Source organism: Manacus vitellinus, unplaced genomic scaffold, assembly GCF_001715985.3.
Source record: "Manacus vitellinus isolate BGI_N305 unplaced genomic scaffold, ASM171598v3 scaffold_38_pilon, whole genome shotgun sequence".
NCBI lineage: Eukaryota > Metazoa > Chordata > Aves > Passeriformes > Pipridae > Manacus > Manacus vitellinus.
In genome coordinates, this window is record NW_021940526.1 from 6,562,561 (window position 1) to 6,580,801 (window position 18,241).

General features: G+C 44.4%; 1 protein-coding gene across 1 annotated transcript in view; it reads right to left on the reverse strand.

Annotated features, from left to right (window-relative positions):
- Nucleotides 1-10,877: 10,877 nt before the first annotated feature.
- ACYP2 (acylphosphatase 2) overlaps nucleotides 10,878-18,241 on the reverse strand; it is a 32,330-nt gene continuing 24,966 nt past the window's right edge. The window contains 1 exon segment of the mRNA XM_018077610.3: nucleotides 10,878-11,495. Within this exon segment, the coding sequence (XP_017933099.2) occupies nucleotides 11,381-11,495 (115 nt within the window). The 3' untranslated portion in view covers nucleotides 10,878-11,380.

An 18,241-nucleotide genomic window follows, 5' to 3' on the forward strand; every position in this document is an offset into this window, starting at 1 on the left:
GTGCAGCTACCAGGGGCTCTCCCAGCCTTTCCTCTGGGGTCCGGCATTCTGAGCCGAGCCTCCTGTTCAATAAAAACCAATTAAAGGCAATTAAGTACTTAAGTTACAAAAGGAAACAGTTCTCAGTTACAAAACATTCACCCAGCTGGTTCAGCCCTTCCAAGACAGTGAGCTGACCTCTTATTACCAGCGATAAACCAGAACTGATACTGGGATGTACAGTTAATGTTCAGAAAAGAAATGCTCTCCAGCGGGGCCAAAGGCTATTTTCTGATAAGGAAGGAAAAGCCTCGCGTGTGCTGTAACTCCAAGAAAAGAAATCAGCCTTACATAGCAACACATCAGTTTGTTCCCTCAGAATATTCCACTGACAAAGAGCCAGTGAAAATTCACACTGTCAAGTTTCCAGCAGCACAGCTTTGTACTGAAACATTGGCCTTATTGCTGTGCCTGGAGGCTCCTCAAAAAAACAGGGCCCCAGGTCACCCAGGACACAGATTCCCTCTGTGTCTTCCACCTAAATCCTCACCCAGCTCTCACGGTGGTAATTCCTCCCTGTGCCTTTGATGGAAGAGGGGGATGACGGCTCTGAGAAGTTTCCAGTCTAGTTTTACTCTCCACACCAATTCTGCTTACAAACAAATGTCTTAAGAGATTTTATCAGACCTGGCAGAGATCACGGCTCTTCCTCCAGTGCCTCTGAAGTGCAGCTGCAGCCGTGTGTGTGTGTCAGATTTTCAGGGTGCAAGTTAACTGTGGTCATACCTATTTATATATGCAATAAATATAAACTCTTCCAGTGCTGACAGGACATCCCAGTCATTCACACAAACCTGCTGCTGCAGAAACTCTGCCATTTACATATTCTGGGTTAATAATGATAATTACTCCTACTCTTATCAGGCCAGAGACACTGCTCACAAAAGCCCAAACTCACTTGGATCCAAAATGGGCAATGACTATGGGGCCCTGAATATCTTCAACTGCACTTGGGATATCACAGTGAAAAGCTGTAAAAGGAGAGATTCCTAAACTTTCCTAGCCAGAGATCCCAAAAGTAGTTGATTAGTGCAAAGTAATTAGTGTTATTAACATTTATATTTCTGCCAGAAGAGGCAAGACCTGTGGTGCTTAGAAAAACACATAAAAGGTCTTATGAAAACCTAATTTGTGGAAGAAATGAGAGAAGAAGGAGCTTAGCTTTTAATCTTGTAATGAGGGACTCACTAATGAAAAAAATTCCTTCAGAAGGCTTTCCCAGGAAATACCTCACTTCATAAGATTAGTTTGTATAACGTCCCCATCTCTGCATTTGGAAAGCTCTTTGAAACTGTTTATCCAGAGTGTGAGTGGCTAAATTTAAAAAAAAAAAAAAAAAAAAAGAGAGAAAAAGGAGAGAAAAAAGATACAAAATAGCCAGTTTGACAGAGGAAATACCTTGGAGAAGCGTCTGTAGAAAACAGACATCTCAATTACAGGTTCCAAAACAGTGCTCTTGTATTCCAACCTCAGCTCCCAGTTGGACACAGAGGTTTATGGAACAAATCCTCTCTCTTGTGCTTCTTTTTCTCTTTATGTTCTTTTTTTTTTTTTGCTAACACACAGCTTAGCCCACCAGTGTCCAGTCCAGGACTGTCACAGCTCCTTGGAGACCTGTTGTAACACCAGGTGAACTCAGGCACTGACTTCCCACACACAGCCAGCCAAGCTCAAATTCCAGCAGCATTGCAGTGCCTGGACAAACTTCCCTGTTTCTCAAGAGGGATAAATAGTCAGTTATGGAGACACCACTGTGCACACACCCACGTACTCCAAAGGCTCAAACCTAATCCTACACATCCCCCTTGCCTTCCACCCCAGCCTCCTGCCTCTGCCAGCCCTCGGTGAGGTCCCTGGATGGCTCTCTGTGCTGCAGGAATGAGAACTAAGGGCCTCTCCAGGAAGGAGCACCGAGCAGAGCCTCCCCCACCCCGGGCCCTGGGGATACATTTGCTGAACGGGGCTGTTCCTGCAGGCAGAGAAGGAGCAGATATTGATTGAGATAAATGCCCTGGATGGATGGTGTTTCTGCCCCCTCAGCACTCTGGGAATCCAGGATAATACCCATGTGTGCAGTGTTTGAGCTCCCCACTGTCACGTCCCAGCTGGGCAGCTGCAACAGCACTCTGGGAAGTCAGGCAGGTTTTACCTTCCTGTGCCCTGCTCAGCACCTCCGTCACCACTGAGTTCATCTGACAGTTCTCAAATGCTGTATGAGTGCTCACAGCCTTGGAAAAAACAACCTACCCAGACTAATTCTTCCACAATTCCAGTTGACACCAAGAGATACCTTGATACTGTTTGAGCCCAAGCAGAAATGAGCTCCAAAGGAGGACCCATCCCCAGTGTGGTGTTTCCACAGCCAGACCCAGCTTCCAATGCCTGGTAAGACATTTCACTGTGGCATGAACCAGGACACCCACTCCCCGCCAGTTTAAATTACCCTTTTGGAAGCTGCTCCTCTTGTGACTGTACAGCTTCAGTCCATACTTCCTCCAAACCCTCACTTAGTCCTAAGAAATAACTTACCTGAGAAGGAAGAGGCAATAAGTTTAAGCTCAAGAGAGAAAGGGACTCTAACAATTTAATTAGCAGCAGAAATGAAAATAAATTTCCCTGATGAATTTCTTCAGCATAGACGAGGCCACAAAGTCTAATTTTCCTGTCCATTTCTTCCCACAAACACATTTAAAAGAAATTATAAGCGTACATTAAGGGGCATGTGAGGGTTGGGGTTTTACATTTACAGCCTTCAACGTGTCACTGGAGCCACTTACCTGATCATGGGTGGATTTAAGTTGTCTTAAATCGTTCCCCCCACGCAGAATCCCAAGAGAAACGTGTCTGCAAATGTAAGTGGGGGCACTGCAGAGATCAGCACTGCCCAGGAAGGCAGGGAGAAAACTGGCTGCTGTACCTACAGCAGGAGTTCAAAACAAAGTACCTTGCTAAGTTTGGCACCTTGTGGATGGATTTAGTCACCCTGGGTTCCTCGGGAGAAGGCAGAAGGACAACGAGGGGGCCAACTGGGCTTCCACTTGTTTGCTGTAAGCCAATTGCCTCTGAAAGGATTGTGGGATGCAGGCAGAGAGGGATTTAGTGGGGGCTTCAGAGAAGGAGCTAGAGGTGGTTAGGGAGGGATAAACGAAGTTTCAGGATCTAATACACTGTTTACTGTAAAGTGGGATGAAGGAGAAATAAGATTGGTTCGTGTAATTTGGTTTTCTTGGATTAAACTTACTTGGCTCTGAGCTGAACTGCTGGGTCAGCTCAGGGATCCAATTCTCCTAAGCCTGCACATAACATGACCTCACTTTTTTAATATTTTCTCCATAATGAAAGAGAGCAATTTGAACAGATGAAAACCCACTAGATGCCTACATAAAAAAAAGGTGGGAGCTTTACAGAAAAGCTTTCAGATCTAGGGAAACCAGAGACTGTATGAATACACCCCGTAGGGGAGCACAGTGGGACGAGGAGGGCAGCCCCAGCTCTACCTCTGGCTGGTGATTTTTCCACTTGTGTGTTTGTTTTATTGCACCAGACAGGCACTCTCTCCTTTCTGCATGCCTGGCTAATGCAATCCCAGGGGGTTACACTGTCAGGAAGGATCACCCCCCAGATCCAACCGAGTGTGGCTGTTGGGGCCGGGCTTCCCAGAGGGACTGACGGCAGCACAAACAGGAGCCAGGGCAGCAGAGATCACTGCCAGCTGAACTGGAATAGCTGGAGGACAGGAGTGAGAGGCAGGGAATGTAAGGTTGTGCCTGGATTAGCTTTGTACAGGGAGCTGTATCACTGGTGAAAGCCTGGAATAAGATGGAAAGGCAAATGCCAGAGGGACAGAGGTTTCTGGGAGTTCGTGGGCTGTGAAACTCCAGCTGACCTCAGACTCAAGGGAGCTAGAAAACACAGAGAAGGGAGTGCCTTGGAATTAGCCAGTAGGACAGAACTCTAATCTGAAGCAACAAAAGACTGGGAAAAAAAGATCATGGAAGCAGCTCAGTGTAGCAAAGCCTGTGCATGGTCCTTACACATCACGCTGCAGCAGCTGCTCAGCAACAGCCTCCAAAGTGCTTCCATTTTTTTTTTTTTTGTTTCTCCAGTTGAAATTTTAAGTTGTCAATATCATACATCCAAATATCCAGGTCTTGGGGTAAAGGGAAATGGTAACCAAGGAACAGGAGCCTGAAATTGCATCTTGGACTAAGAATAAACATCTCTGCCACAGACAGATGGAGCACAGCTCAGCTGTGCAGAACACGAGAAAAGATGCTGGAGGAGAAATAAATCAGGGGGAAAGTGGGAATCCTACCAAGGGAGTCGGTAGGATTTGCCTCGCTGATAGCAACATATTCTACAACAATTGTGATGTACAGAAGCATAACCAAACAGTCCACAACCACTGAGCAGCAAGTACTGCATGTACCAACCCAGCCAAAAATACACCGATGCCACCAAGGGTGGTAGCAGGAACAAAGAGGTAAAGATGGCTCATTTTCTAGTCTGCTAGGTCAGAGGGAGATTTGTTTTCTTTCCTGAACACTTGCTTTAATTGCATTAGTTTAGTGGTTGGTTCAGGTCACTAAGAAATAGGTTGTTCTCTCAAGTATTTTTCTCATGGCTCAGGGTCTTTGATTTGTGTTTGTCAGCTGCCTCAATTAAAGCAGAGTTTTGAAGTTTAGGGGTATTTCCCCTCACTTTTCCCATCAGACACATCAGTTGGTTGATACTGAATAATGCACAGCTGCCAGCCCATCTTTTATTTCAGGGAATACAAGCATCCAAGGGGAAGCCTGCCTCCTAGTTTCCAGAAGTTCATGCCTCCTGGATCGCAGCAGCAGGCAGAAAAATCCAGTTTTTCTCTACTGCTCTGCAGTGATGGCACCAAAGACACCTCATTATGGCTAAGGTGCTTCAGAACCAACAGTTCTGTGGCGTTTTTAGCTGGATGCAAACTGGGTCTGCAAACTGGCTTTGATACCACTGGAAAAGCCCCTCCCTGAGGGCTTTGCTACAAAGCAACTTAATGTATCCCAGCCTTTCCCTCAGGACTGAGCAGCACTTGGAATCCCGGTGATTTGCTTCGAGCATCTCAAACCCTGTTAATTATCAGAGCCTCACATCCACCACAGCTTTTAGTGTCTCTGTTCCCCCACAGACAGGTTGGAGAAAATGCAAATAAGTCCTGGCTGTGGCTTTTAAGAGAAAAAGAAAAAGGATATAAAAAAAAACCCCTCTCAGCTTTCCCCTGTGCTTTCATTCCCTACACTTCCTGAATACTATCTGGAAATTTAAAAAAGCAACCAGAAACTGTTATCTCAGGATTTCCAGAACAATTCAGTTATTTCATTCAGAATGTGGGTGAGCTTTAGACATACCTTGACTAAGCCAAAAAATATCACAAGTTGGGGTTATTTCTGTCCTTTTTTTTTTTTTCCTCCTTTCTTCCCCAAATATTGCAGAATTCCCACTGAAGGGCAGCCCAGGATTGCAACATTTTCTACCACCCAAGGAGTAGATTTTGTGGCTGGGTCAGAACAGTATTGTTATTTCATACATGATCATTTCTACAAATAATTGTGTAACTCTGCTCCCAGGAATCTCAGGGGTATTAACACCAGAAAAAATGAACTATTATTTATTCCCCAGGACAAAGACTGGTCACAGAAACAGAAGCTGGAAGCACCCACACACTGCCAGCTATTTAAACAGGGTTGATGGAAGCATCACCTACACATCTTACCACGTAGGGAGCTACATCCCTCTGTATCCACCAAATAAAATACACCATGGATCACAAATTCCTGCAGATGAGGGTCCTTAACCTGCACCCTGGTGCTGAGACAGCCTCAAAATTTACCCAGCAGAGGGGAATTTCACAGTGCTTTCAAACACTTCAAACAGCAGAATGTAAGGATTCAGACTTCCAGACAAAGGTGTTGTTACAAACGTCAGAGTGGTATCTTAGGAATAAGAGAAAGCACAACCTTGTCAATCCCCCCCCATGCCCACAACCGAGTTTAAAACAATAGAAATAGTTTCCTCCTTCTCCCAGGCACATTGCTGCCTGCTAGATTATGCTGGTGCACAATGGATGTAAGGAATCAGCACTATGGCATTCAGGCTGTGGCTTAACTGTGATAAACCGGTGCCTAAAGCCCATTCATTTGGTGCATCACCCCCTCCCTCTGGAGCACACGTTCCTATTTAGTCATCACTTTGTTCCCGGGGTGTCAGCAAACTCCCATAAGGGAGCAGGGTTTTCTCTCTCCCCGTTACACCGTGGGTCATTAACCACTTTTAACGGGCTCTGCAGTTTTTTTGTCTGCCCGTTTCCTGACAGCAGACAGTTCTTTCTGGGAAGGGATGGCACTGTCAGAGCCCCTCACTGGTTGCAGATACACAGTTCAGGTGTTTCCCTACCTGGCAGTGAGTTTTCTCCTCCCACAGGAGCCAAACTCCTCAGAGCAGTTCACCAGCTGTGCAGTTCAGAGTAACTGTTCTAGAAATGTTATATATCAGTTGGTATAGCATTGGCCTCTTTTTTTATACTCCAGCCATCTCCTCACCTTTTGCTTCTGAATGCTTTCTCAAGCTCAAGAACTCCTTCAGGACAGACTTCCTTGTGCCAGGCCCCTCTTCCCCACCATCTCTTTCTGTTTATGCTGCTCTCCAAGAACCCATTTCCAGCAGTGCCATTGAGTGCAGCTCCAAAAAAAAAAAAAAAACCAATTACAGGTACACTTCTCCACATTCATCTTCTTAAAAGTCTGGTCCCTGCACTCTTCCTGCTCTACTTACCACCCCTGCAGGCCAGCTGGGATTTTATTTTTAATTTTAGTATTGCTATTAAGGCTTTGAAGGGCTGCATGTCCCCACTTCCCTCTGCTCCCACCCTTGGCACAACCACCCTGCAGCCACAGATTGGTAATTACTGCCCTGCCTGGCACGGTGAGTGCCTGGCATGGTTTCAAGTGCTCAACTTCAGGCAAGGAAGTCCAGGCTTTCCTAAAGCTCCTGAAGCCACAGTGATACTTCTGTAATCGGGAAAACACAAAGGCAGCACCAGGAAAGTGACTTTTAGTGCCTTTATCTTATCTCCCCCTGCTCCAACACTGTCCCATTAATAATGCATTTCCTTGCTCCGGAGCTCCTCCAGTTCCATGACCAATTACTGTTCCCACTGAAGTCCCTGGCAGAATTCCAGTGGAACAGAAGTCAGTGCCTCCAGCACAGAACTTGCGTCTCTCCCTTGTTTGTTCTGTTATCTCCCTGCCAAATCCCAGGGAATGCCAGGTTACCTTGCAGCTACTGGAGAAACCCAGGGATTCTGGGTATTCCTCTAATTCAGCCTGGGGCTATGCATGTCAGATCCAGAGAAGAACTGGTCCCAAAAATCCTCAAGGGCATTGTCCCTTGTTTTCTGGGACACACACCAGTACAAGGTTATGATGGACAAAATTTACTCCTTGGCCCTGCACAAATGCCAGCAAATCCAAAACACGGCTCAAAGCTCAGTGTCCACGCTCAGGAACAACTCAAATGCGGGAAGAAATGTTGCAAGACTTTCCTATTCCCAAAATACAGCAATCACAGGAGTTAGTTCCTAACACCAAGCTATGGAAGAGCCCACAGTGCCCTTTCATCAGAGACAGACCTACTTGTTGGATTTTGGGCCAAAAACTTCTCCTACTCCCCCATCAATGCTGCTCAAATGTAATTCTTTGCTTGTGGAGTAAGGACAACTACACCTCACAAGTGATTTAGGGAGTGACTCATCAGAAACTGCTTTTAAATATTTATATTTGCACTTATGTAACTTAACTACTACAGTAAGATCACCTAATTGTGGAAGACAACCAGTCCCCTCCTAATTACTCCAACCATACTTTAATTTTGACTAGTAAAACCTTCCAATCCATTTGTGCAGCCCTTTTAACCAAAGGTGAGATTGTTCCTCCTTTGATCTTCCATCTCAGTATTTTTTATCCAATTATGTCAGTATTAATATCAAATGAACTGGGGCAAGTGCAGTTACTTGAAGTCCCTGCAGTGTGTTTTGAGGCAGAAATCATTTCTCTTTAATACTAATACTTACAACTGCTGCACAACAGACTGTGAGGAGCCTGGAGGAGTGGAGAATGCAACAGAAATTCCAGTTTGTGGTATTGCTGTTGTATACACAGAGTTTAAAAAACCAGGCAGCATGGTTTTTGCAGCAGCAGTGTTTGCCCTCCTGTTTGATGGCAGCATTCCCCTCCCAGAGCACTGGCAGCAGGAGGGAGCCATGCATTAATCAGGAAGCTCCCTTCACTAATCCAGTTCCCCCTGTCTAGTAAGAGGATTCCAGCAGCAAACATGCCCACAGTTTTCTAAGAAGAAAACAAGCCAAGCAAGGCAGCTCCCGAGGACATCAAGGAAACACAAAGTGACAGATTGGTGTCACCTCAGAGAAAGTGTGGCAGGAGATGCCACCACGCCTCTCCCTGCATGGAGACCCACCAGGGATGAGTAGGAGCAGCAGAACATCCCTGTTCTGCATTACAGCACCATAAATACTGAGAGCACAAGGCACGGTGCAAGGTTACATCATTCCTGAGGAGAACCCTGGAGATCCTCATGCTGCTCCTTGCTTTGGGAAAGCCTCATTTTTTATTCTTTAATCAAACACAAACAAACCCATAAGTGGCTGAAATTGCCTGCTATTTAGGAGTTAAGCTCTAATTTTAATTAACACCTCTGGTCTTTAGGCTTAATGAGGTGAACTTTCTTAAGTTACAGTAGAGCACAAGTCAGGCACAACATTCTCCCTCAAGAAAGTCAGCACTGTGCAGAATTCACAAATAACTTGGAAATGGTGGGAACAGACTTTTTATAGATAAAAACTATTTGTAAAATAGAAACTATAGATAGAAATGATTTCTATTTAGGTAGAAACTATTTGGTAGAAACTATTTCCACTTACAGCAAGAATGAAGCTGGCCTAGAGATCATTCATTCTTGCTGCACTGCACTTTGAAAAAATTAGTCAAAAATAAAGGGACATCTACAGTCATAACTGAGTGATACTAATATGGATAGAAAAGAAAAAATGTCTCAGCTCAGTTTTGATGTCTAATTAGCCAACTGTTCTTGCTTTTTTCTCTATCTTACCACTGGAATTCTCTGGCTCCTCAAAATCAATGGTGTTTTCATTAAACCTAGAGACTCTGCTGTGGTGTTCTGCACTCACTGCACCTCCACAAATGGGATGATTTTGGGGCTCACGATACTGTAACAGAATCTGAGGATTAAATAAAAGGAGAAGATTAACACACAGGGCAATCCAAGGCCTCCTTACTTGCAATAACACAGCAACAAGTGAAAGCAGCACAGAAAAATGCTCCCAAGAAGCCAGACTCTACAGAGCACAGCTGGCTCTAAGGCTTCCCAAATCTTTCAAGGTACAGATTATGCTATTCATTCCCTTTTCCTCTTCACCTGAAAATCCTGCCCAGGGTTTCTGGGAAACAGTAACACACCTGTAATGCTCAGTAGCTCAGCACCACCTTGTTGGTTAGGAAGGGCTCTCACCACCCTCATTTATTATGAGTGGTGCTCATAACAAATTCAAGTGGGGTTTTTTTTTGGTTTTCAGTATGTGACAAAGTTACATACAGATCTCAGCTTCTCCCAAGTTCTCTCTTCACGTATTTTCTCCCCCCAAAAGCAAGCACTTTAAATGGCTTCTTCCCCCTCCTCCAGCTTTACCTCCCTAGTGGAGTCACGGTGCAATTCCCAAGTCCTTTTGAGCACCCAGCTCCAGCCCTGCCAACACATCCAAACAATTTCACTTTTGGCTGCTCTTCCTCCACATCTAATGCCCCCTTTGTGTTCTGCCTTACTCTCTCCTCACTGCTCAAAACACAAGCAAAGCAACTTTGACCAAAGGGGTATCTTCTGCCAGGTGGCTCCAAGGAAAATGTAAAGTCCTTTTGTTGGGCAGGAAACAGTTTTCCAAGAGGATGGAGCTGCTATTGAGCTCCTGCTACACTTGAACTTTGCCATTTACCAGGAGCTGAACCAGAGTCACTGGCCGTGACTTCAACAAAGGGTGCTTGTGTAGAATCACTGCACAATTTAAAATTAACTCCTGCAAATTCTGGAAAGGAGATTTTACTGCTTCATGCACAAAGGCCCAGAGGAAAAAAAAAATCAATCTAGTTGTGGGCACGAATACCTTTCTGTGCACACCTTGCACAGATGGAAGAGTGCAGTGAAATGTCCTGTCTGAAATTAAACCCATGAACTGCAGATTTGGTGAAGCTGCCTAAATTGACACCACCTACCCTAGGAAGGGGCACAGGGCAGCCAGGGGGAATATCAGTTTAAGTATCCTCATGGAGTCTTCTGGTGCATCCTAACCCCGACCCCCCAGTCCAGCAGAGGGGGTGGGTGTGATCCAGCCCTGCCTGACCCCGTGGTGCCTGTGGAGAGAGCACTGAACTTGAGCACTGGCTCCACTCTGCACAGACCCTCCCCAGGGTTATTGCAAGCACGGGACCAGGACCTTCCACGGACTTGAAATGATGGCTGTGGGTGCAGCAGGTTCAACCAGGTTCCAACACACGGCCTTAACTCAGGAGCAAACACATCCACAAGGGAAAGCACTGGGATCTTCAGTTCTAGTAAGAACATCAAAAAAAGCAAAGAGATCAAAACATCCTTTCTAGTCACTATGGATGTGAGCTGCAGTGAGACAAGGAAAAAACAGGGTGAGAGGCCACACATTTCATCATCTTGTTCCAAGATTTATCTGCATTATTATGGAGAAATTTAAACCACAGTTGGTTAGATAATCCCAGTTTGAGGCAACTTATATTTATTTTAATTTATTTTAAATTACCACTGCACCTTAACCAGTTAATGCAAAGAGCATCATCTACAGCACAGAGCTGTTACAATAAACCTCTGTGTTCCAGCTCTGCCATTAAGTATTTTTGGTGAGATTACCAACAGCAGAACATGAATTTATTATTTTGCAGCTGAAAGATGAATCACAGTGTAAAGATCAGGTACCATATGGCTGTATGTAACAAGTCTCATTGTGCACAGATAACCACTGACACTTCTAAGCATTTATCTGTCTCTGGAGCTGCAATAAATTAGATACTGGCATTTTAGATGGTAAATGTTGACATCCCTGGTGTGAGGTGGCTAACACAGCAAAACTAGGAATTCTTACTTGGTGGGAACAGTGGGGCATTTATGTTTATCTCTAGTATTGGTGACACTGGATGGAGGCACAGCAAATATCATGGAGCAGAAACATCTTTGTGCTTCGGGATGTTTCCTTCTGTCAGTATCTGGTGCTAAACCCCGAGAAGTCAAGCTTGGAAATCTCCTTTTCGTTGGAAAAATTTGTCCGGTCTATGCGGGAACTTGGGCTTCCAACTTTGCTCAGCCAGGATTTCCTGCAGGAAAAATGAGAGAGGGTTAACAGCTAACACACTGGATATCTGGGGTTTATTCTCCTGTCATGCCTTCCCCTCTTTTTTTTTTATTTATTTTGAGAGCCATAAAAAGCATCTTTCAATAAGGAAACTACCCTAAATACACTGGTTTCTCTTTTTCCTCCCTCTCTCCTTTAAAAGCAAGCCAAGCTATTTAAAAGCCACCAGTGTTTCGAGGAGTATTACACAATATTACATAAAATCACAGCTGACAAAAAGGCTAAAGCTGATTTACTGCAATGATCCCTTTTAAACACTATTAATAGCATTAAAATAGGTATAATTACCTTTGCAGATTCAATGCTATTCTTTAGCAAGGACCTAAAAAACCACTTATAATCGAAAAATTGCAGAAAACCAGAATTCCAACAGCCAGTTGACCCTCTGCTGACGACTAAAAGAATGGGAACTGAAATGAAAATTAATGAATTCAAAACCAGCAAAAGGCAGAGCAAACAAAAATCAAAATGATGTCAAAGCAATACTGATCTGTAATAAATTCTGGGTGTTACACAGGCACTCTGGATAACTGTACATCCAAACACTGGAGATGCAGCAGGTGAGTGCTTAGAGAGGGTTATTTGCAGAAAACACTTGGTCAGCATTTTTGGCTGTACTAAACTCTCAGAAATAGGAAGAAGGAAGTGTTTTAGTGTGACATATCAAAGGAGAAATGTTTCCCCACAAACACCTTTTATAATGCATAAGCAGGTATAGATACATAACTCATTAGTATTAGCAATAATCATTCATTTAAATTCTGATTTGAAGACAATAAAAGTTGCCTTATTAAGAGTCTTGCTAATTAATCCTTTACAAAAAAAAAATCACACTGAGCATTATAAAATGCAATATCCTTGTAGTGAGACCATTTTGTTGTCTTTATAATGACAACTGTGCTTAGAGGTTGCTTATCTTGAGCCAGTAAATCAGTGTATCACACCTGAGACACAGAAACATCTTGCTTGAGACCCCATGTGCAGGATTTTTTTTAAATCAGAGACAAATAATTTCCTCATAAATTATGTTAATCCCTCACAGATTGATCTCACCACTGGCACAGACCTGCCTTCAGTCCCATTTTAGCACTAAAATAGCAGTTCCACATGGAAAAATGTTCTATGAAACAGAAAGCAGACCCAAGTAGCTCACGTTCCAAGTGGGATTCACCTCAATTCAGCACTGAGAAACTCCAGTATAAATATTTGCCACATGTTTCCACACCTTCACACCTCTTGTTCTTTGCTGTTGAGAATAACCTCCCTTCTCCCCTGCTTTAGGTGGAGCCTTCCCAGTAAGGAGTATCTGACAGGAATAGGAGTCCAGGAGTGAAACAGGACAACCCAACTTCCCATTCTGTGCAAGACAGATATTCCAAAAGAAGGAAAAAGGCCTAAGGACAGACCAGTCCATTTTGCTCCATACTAGGAAAAAAAAAAAACAAATGAAGAGGTCCTTTTTATTTACCAGGAAAGTCTCTAATGAAGTTGGATGTCCTTGAATGAGAAGGAAGAACATGTATTTGAGATACTGAATTAATATTCTAAAAATAGCAAAGATTATTGTTTTAATAATGTGACAACCAGAAACGAACAGACTATTTCTTTTTCCTTCCCCACTCTGAAGGTGAATTTATCCTGGACAAAGTCAAAAGGAATATATTCCTTGTCCAGCCTTCACAGCAAAGATTTACACTTGGCTGCTTCCACCTCCCAGGCTCCACTGTGTGAAGGAATAACTGCAAACTCTGCCCAGGGCAACCTTGATCCATTCTCAGCTCCACATACTCTCCCATGAATAAGGACAGAGCACAGATTATGAAAATCCAGTTAGAGCAACCCAGCTCCATGGAAAACTCCTTATAGGATGTGTTTTATTCCTTATTTAATACAGGAGGTAGGGCAGGAAGCTGAGGACTTTCCTCACCCATCTCCCCTCTCCCTGCTCAAGTCACAGTCCAGTCACCAATGCTATCAAAAACCACATTTTTTACAAGCTAAGCAAGCAGGAAATCAGGATTTCCTAGAAGTTACAGTTGTTTCCTCATTTATCTCAAGAGCATTAAATGTCATCTCCAATCTCTTTGCTAGCAGTGGTATTTTTAAAAATAGTATTAACTCAGGAGTACCCAGATGAACAGCTAAGAGGAGGTTCTTTGCCCTCCTCTTGCTTCTCTCAGCCTTCCTAATTTCCTTTCGCTTCACATCTCCGTGTGCAGGAGATGAGCTACAAATCACCAGCACTTGGAGTTTTAGCCTGTCACTTATAGCACCCACTTTAACATTCACTGCTCCTCAGGAGTGTGAAGACATCCTCCACCCCACTTGTGTGAAGCAAACGAGGACACTCCTGTCACAGGACACCACAGGGCTTAGTCTTCAATTTTAACAAATATATCTTCAATTTTAACAGATATATCCCTCTAAACTGGTTGCTTTGAGGAATCCAGAACAAGAGCTCAAAGCAACCAGTTTAGAGGGATATATCTGAAAATAGCCATTCCCTACCATGTTTTATTTCATGGAATGGTTTGGCTTGGAGAGACCATAAAGAACCCACCCCCTACCATGGGCAGGTCACCTTCCACTAGCCCCAGGTTGCTCCAAGCCCCATCCAACCTGGCCTTGGACACTTCCAAGGATGGGGCAGCCACAGCTTCTCTGGGCAGCCTGTACCAGGGCCTCCCCTCCTTCCCAACATCCAATCTAAACCTACTCTCTGTCAGTTTGAAGCCATTCCCACTTGTCCTGTCACTCCAGGTCCTTGTCCAAAGTCTCTGTCCAACTCAAGCACTGCGTGTCCATGGAGTGACTCTTGGCCACAATCTGATCCCACTGAGTCAGCTTTGAGTGACACAACCTCCCTGTCCGGGGGAGAAGCCAGGCCAGCGCTCCTGAAACACTTCCCAAGCCAACCGCATAGTTCCCTATCCCCCTCTCCGTGGGGGTTTACTCCTGGGAACCTAAAAGAATTGGATCTGTCCTTCTTCCCCTTTTATCACTTCATTAGTTAAAGGAGTCTTGCTAAGCTGCGGCGGCTCATCACCGAGGCAACGGAGCTCTTCCCATTCATCACGGCACTGGAAAACAACATCTGAAGAGCTGCGTTTGCTCCACCCCACCCCGGATCCTTGCGGGAACAGCCCGCCTGGGCACAGCATTCCAAGCGGGAACACGTGCCTACCTGTTCACAGAGCCCGACCAGGTCAAACCTGGAGAGCTGTCTGGAAGTGTTAGTTAGGGAGCCTCCCCCCTGCAGTGCAGGATAATCACCGAATCGTTAAAGGGTGGAAACTACCTCCAGGATCATCAAATCCAACCTTTGACCAAACACCACCATGTCAACTAAACCAGGGCACTAAGTGCCAGCATTAATAAGCACAATTAATAATGCTGGCACAGCCCTGAAAACCACTGTGCTTGGAATACTAAGGAAACAAAACAACCTTCTGATTTCCTGAATAAGGTTTTTTAACTCCAACCTATGCTATAAACCAGATTTCTCTAAAATAAACAGCTTCCTTGGCATTGTTCTCTGACTGAACTATTTCCCTACAATAGTTCATCTTTTATTGTATGCAGAGGCCCAAACTTTTATCCTGATATGGGAAAAATTTACAGTCCACAGTGCTAGAAAAGGAGCTGGAAGTGCCATTAATATTTATATAATATATACTGTATATATTGTACACATGATATGATATATAAAAATGCCATTAGTGCCAATACAGCATTAATACCTGGTGAACTAGACAAATTAGGAATATTCCTTTCTCTTCACCTCAAGCACAGCATCACTGAAGTGGAACAAGAGAAACGTGTGCTCTTATTTAGAGGGAGAGAAAATAAAGGCACTGGCTTGTTTATACTTGATTTCCCTTTGTTTAAGATAAAATACTGAAAAGGAGGTTGCTTTTTGAAGGTTGTATTTACATCTGTGACAGCATATAGACTAGACTTGCAAATATTTATAAAATACCTCCAAAATATTGTTGCCTTCTGCAACAGCACTGTCCAATTCTCATAAATCTTTGGTATTTCCATGTTCGCAGAGGAAACGTGGGATTCTCTCACTGCTGCCTGGAGTCTGAGCTTTTGGGAAGAGCTTTAGCCATGGCTTTCAAGCTTTTCTCTTCAATCTTTAGGGCTAGGAATATTTCACTTATAATCTGTGTTTTTATGAACCTGAAATACAGTAGGTAAAGCCTCCAATGGCCTGGGTAGTAAAAACACCTCCCAGTTGAGCACAGAGCCATTGCATTGTCCCCACACCTCTGCTCCTGCTGCCAGAGCCTAAGAGGAAAAGAGGATTCTGGAAAGAAAATTTATAAAGGTTTACTGTTGTGCAAAAGTAGCAGGAAGAACAAAACCTTGGGATTTGACAGAATTTGAAGCCGTGTGCCCTGTGGAAAAAATCCAACCAAAACACATTTAGCACTTTAACTTGAGCAAAAGGCCCTAATAAGGGGAAGAAAACAGGTTCTGGAAGAAAACACATGAGGGATCCTGGGAAGAATATTTTGGTGCAGAACAAGACCAAGAGGACTCAAACCATATGTGCACCCCTGCAAAAGGAGGGGAAGTCGTAGAGGGAGAACAAAGCAAAGTGCAAGGGAGGGGAATTTCAGGTGCCCCCAGCAAATCCCAGCCAAGTGAGGGGTTACTCCAGAGGATTAAACCCAGGGAGCCAAAGCGAGGGGTTACTCCAGAGGATTAAACCCAGGGAGCCAAAGCAGCAGGATGGAAGAATACAGCCCAACAACTGCAGGATACAGCCCAACAAGTGGGAGGGCTGGAAACCAAACAACCTGCTCAGGCGTGGGCACAGCGGCCCAGAATAGAGCTGGAGCCTGGAGGGGGTGGGAGCCTGGCTGTGCTCCCCGCTTCCCAAAAACGGGAATGGCTCAGCCCATTGGGTGTTTAACACGAGGAATGGAACTGCTCTAGAGAGGGACAGAGATGGTTAATCAGAACTGGTGCCTGACTGGGTGTTTTAAACACAGCTGTCAGATGGATGCTGTTAATTTGTTTATTCCTTCCTTCCCTGCTGCTCCCAGGGCCGGCATTTCCCCGGGGAATCCACGAGGAGCTTTTCCTCGAGGTACATTGGAAAGTATGTCAGCAGCAAGGGCAAATTAGCAGGATCTGAGATATCTGAGATATTGTGGGACACGGGGCTGAAAAAGCCTCAAATACACATTTTGGTGATGTATTTCTACTTATGAACTCTAGAAAAATGACTTGTATGTTACTCATCATGTTCTGGATGTTACTGGAAAGACTCTTTTGATGTTAAAGTGATCATGACTAGTTTGCATTAACACAGAATTTGGCTCTGTGCACCTCCAATTTACTTTGCCATAGATATCTGATCTATGTTAAATGTCTTCACCTATTACTTTGAAGAGGGGGAATTATCCCAGAAGGAAAGAAACCAAGCCTGGAGTTGTTTTTTTGTCATACACAGTGCCAAGATCTGTTGTGCATTTTTCCTGTTAATCGCTTTGGGAACCTTCAAGGAGAATTTAATAATTTCAACATGAGATCATAAGTATATTTTTATTAAAAGTTATCAGCATACCTCTTTGTTTAAACCATGTCAGGCAAGTCAATTTTGGCTTCTCTCAGAGAACTTATCAGAAAAATCTAAGCAACATTGCAGTCACTTGGTCCAAAGTAAAGAAGCAAATGAAAAGTAAAACCAAATTCAGCCATTCCAGTAACTCCAACAAGCTCTTCTGTCCACACTGACCTACAGAAAGCACAAGACAAAGGGAATTTCCACTTAAGCTTGTCTTCCCAGGGCAGTAAACATCCCAGAAAGCCAGGAGCAGCCAAAAGGCCCATTGTATTTTCTCCCTGTAATCCATCTGCCTCTACAGGAGACAAGTTGGCTCCCCAGGCAGAGCAGGAATTTTGGCAGGAATTTTGGCTAACCCCACTCACTGCACAGAATGCCACTGCAAGTTCATCCCCCAGCTATTGAATCCAAGGCCACGGGAAGCTGGAATGAGGAGGAACTGTTGCTGTTGGGTACCAAGGAAAGCTGCTGGGAAAGGACAGCTCAGCACCATCACCCCCAAACTGTACCCAGGGCAGACAGGGCACTGCAGAGTGAAAGAGGGGGGAAAGGACTCCTGCCTCTGACCAACTTCCACCTCAAAGTGTCCCTCAAACCCTCCCCTTGGCCATTCCAGAGCCCTGCAAGGCTGCAATGAATCACCACACTTGACCAGTTCAGCCCCACAAAACCCCCTGTTGTTACACAGCCTGGCAAAATCCCAACAGCCACCGGTCCAGAGGACAAGTCCAACCAGGAATCTGTTCCCTGGCACCCAGGTTCAGCCACAGCAGCACCAGCACCCCCACACTGCCACACTTGCTGCATCCTCGGTGTAGCTGAGAGATTTACACAGAAAGAACAGATGAATTTATTATGCAAGAACTAAAAATAATGCCAGACCAAATCAGAGTGAATTCCTTCAATCCCCACTGGGATCCTGCTATTTTCCTCAAAAGTCTCCCTTACTTTACAGATCTCTTTGGATTGTTAAAAGACTGAAAAAAAACCCAAGAAAGCTCACTGAGAAGCTGCCATTTCCAATTTAAACCTTAAAGGGAAGCATCACCATTTTGTAGAGCACTGAGCAAGACTGAGGGACAATATTTAACATTTCTAGTGACCATATATAAATTTACCTTTCCCTA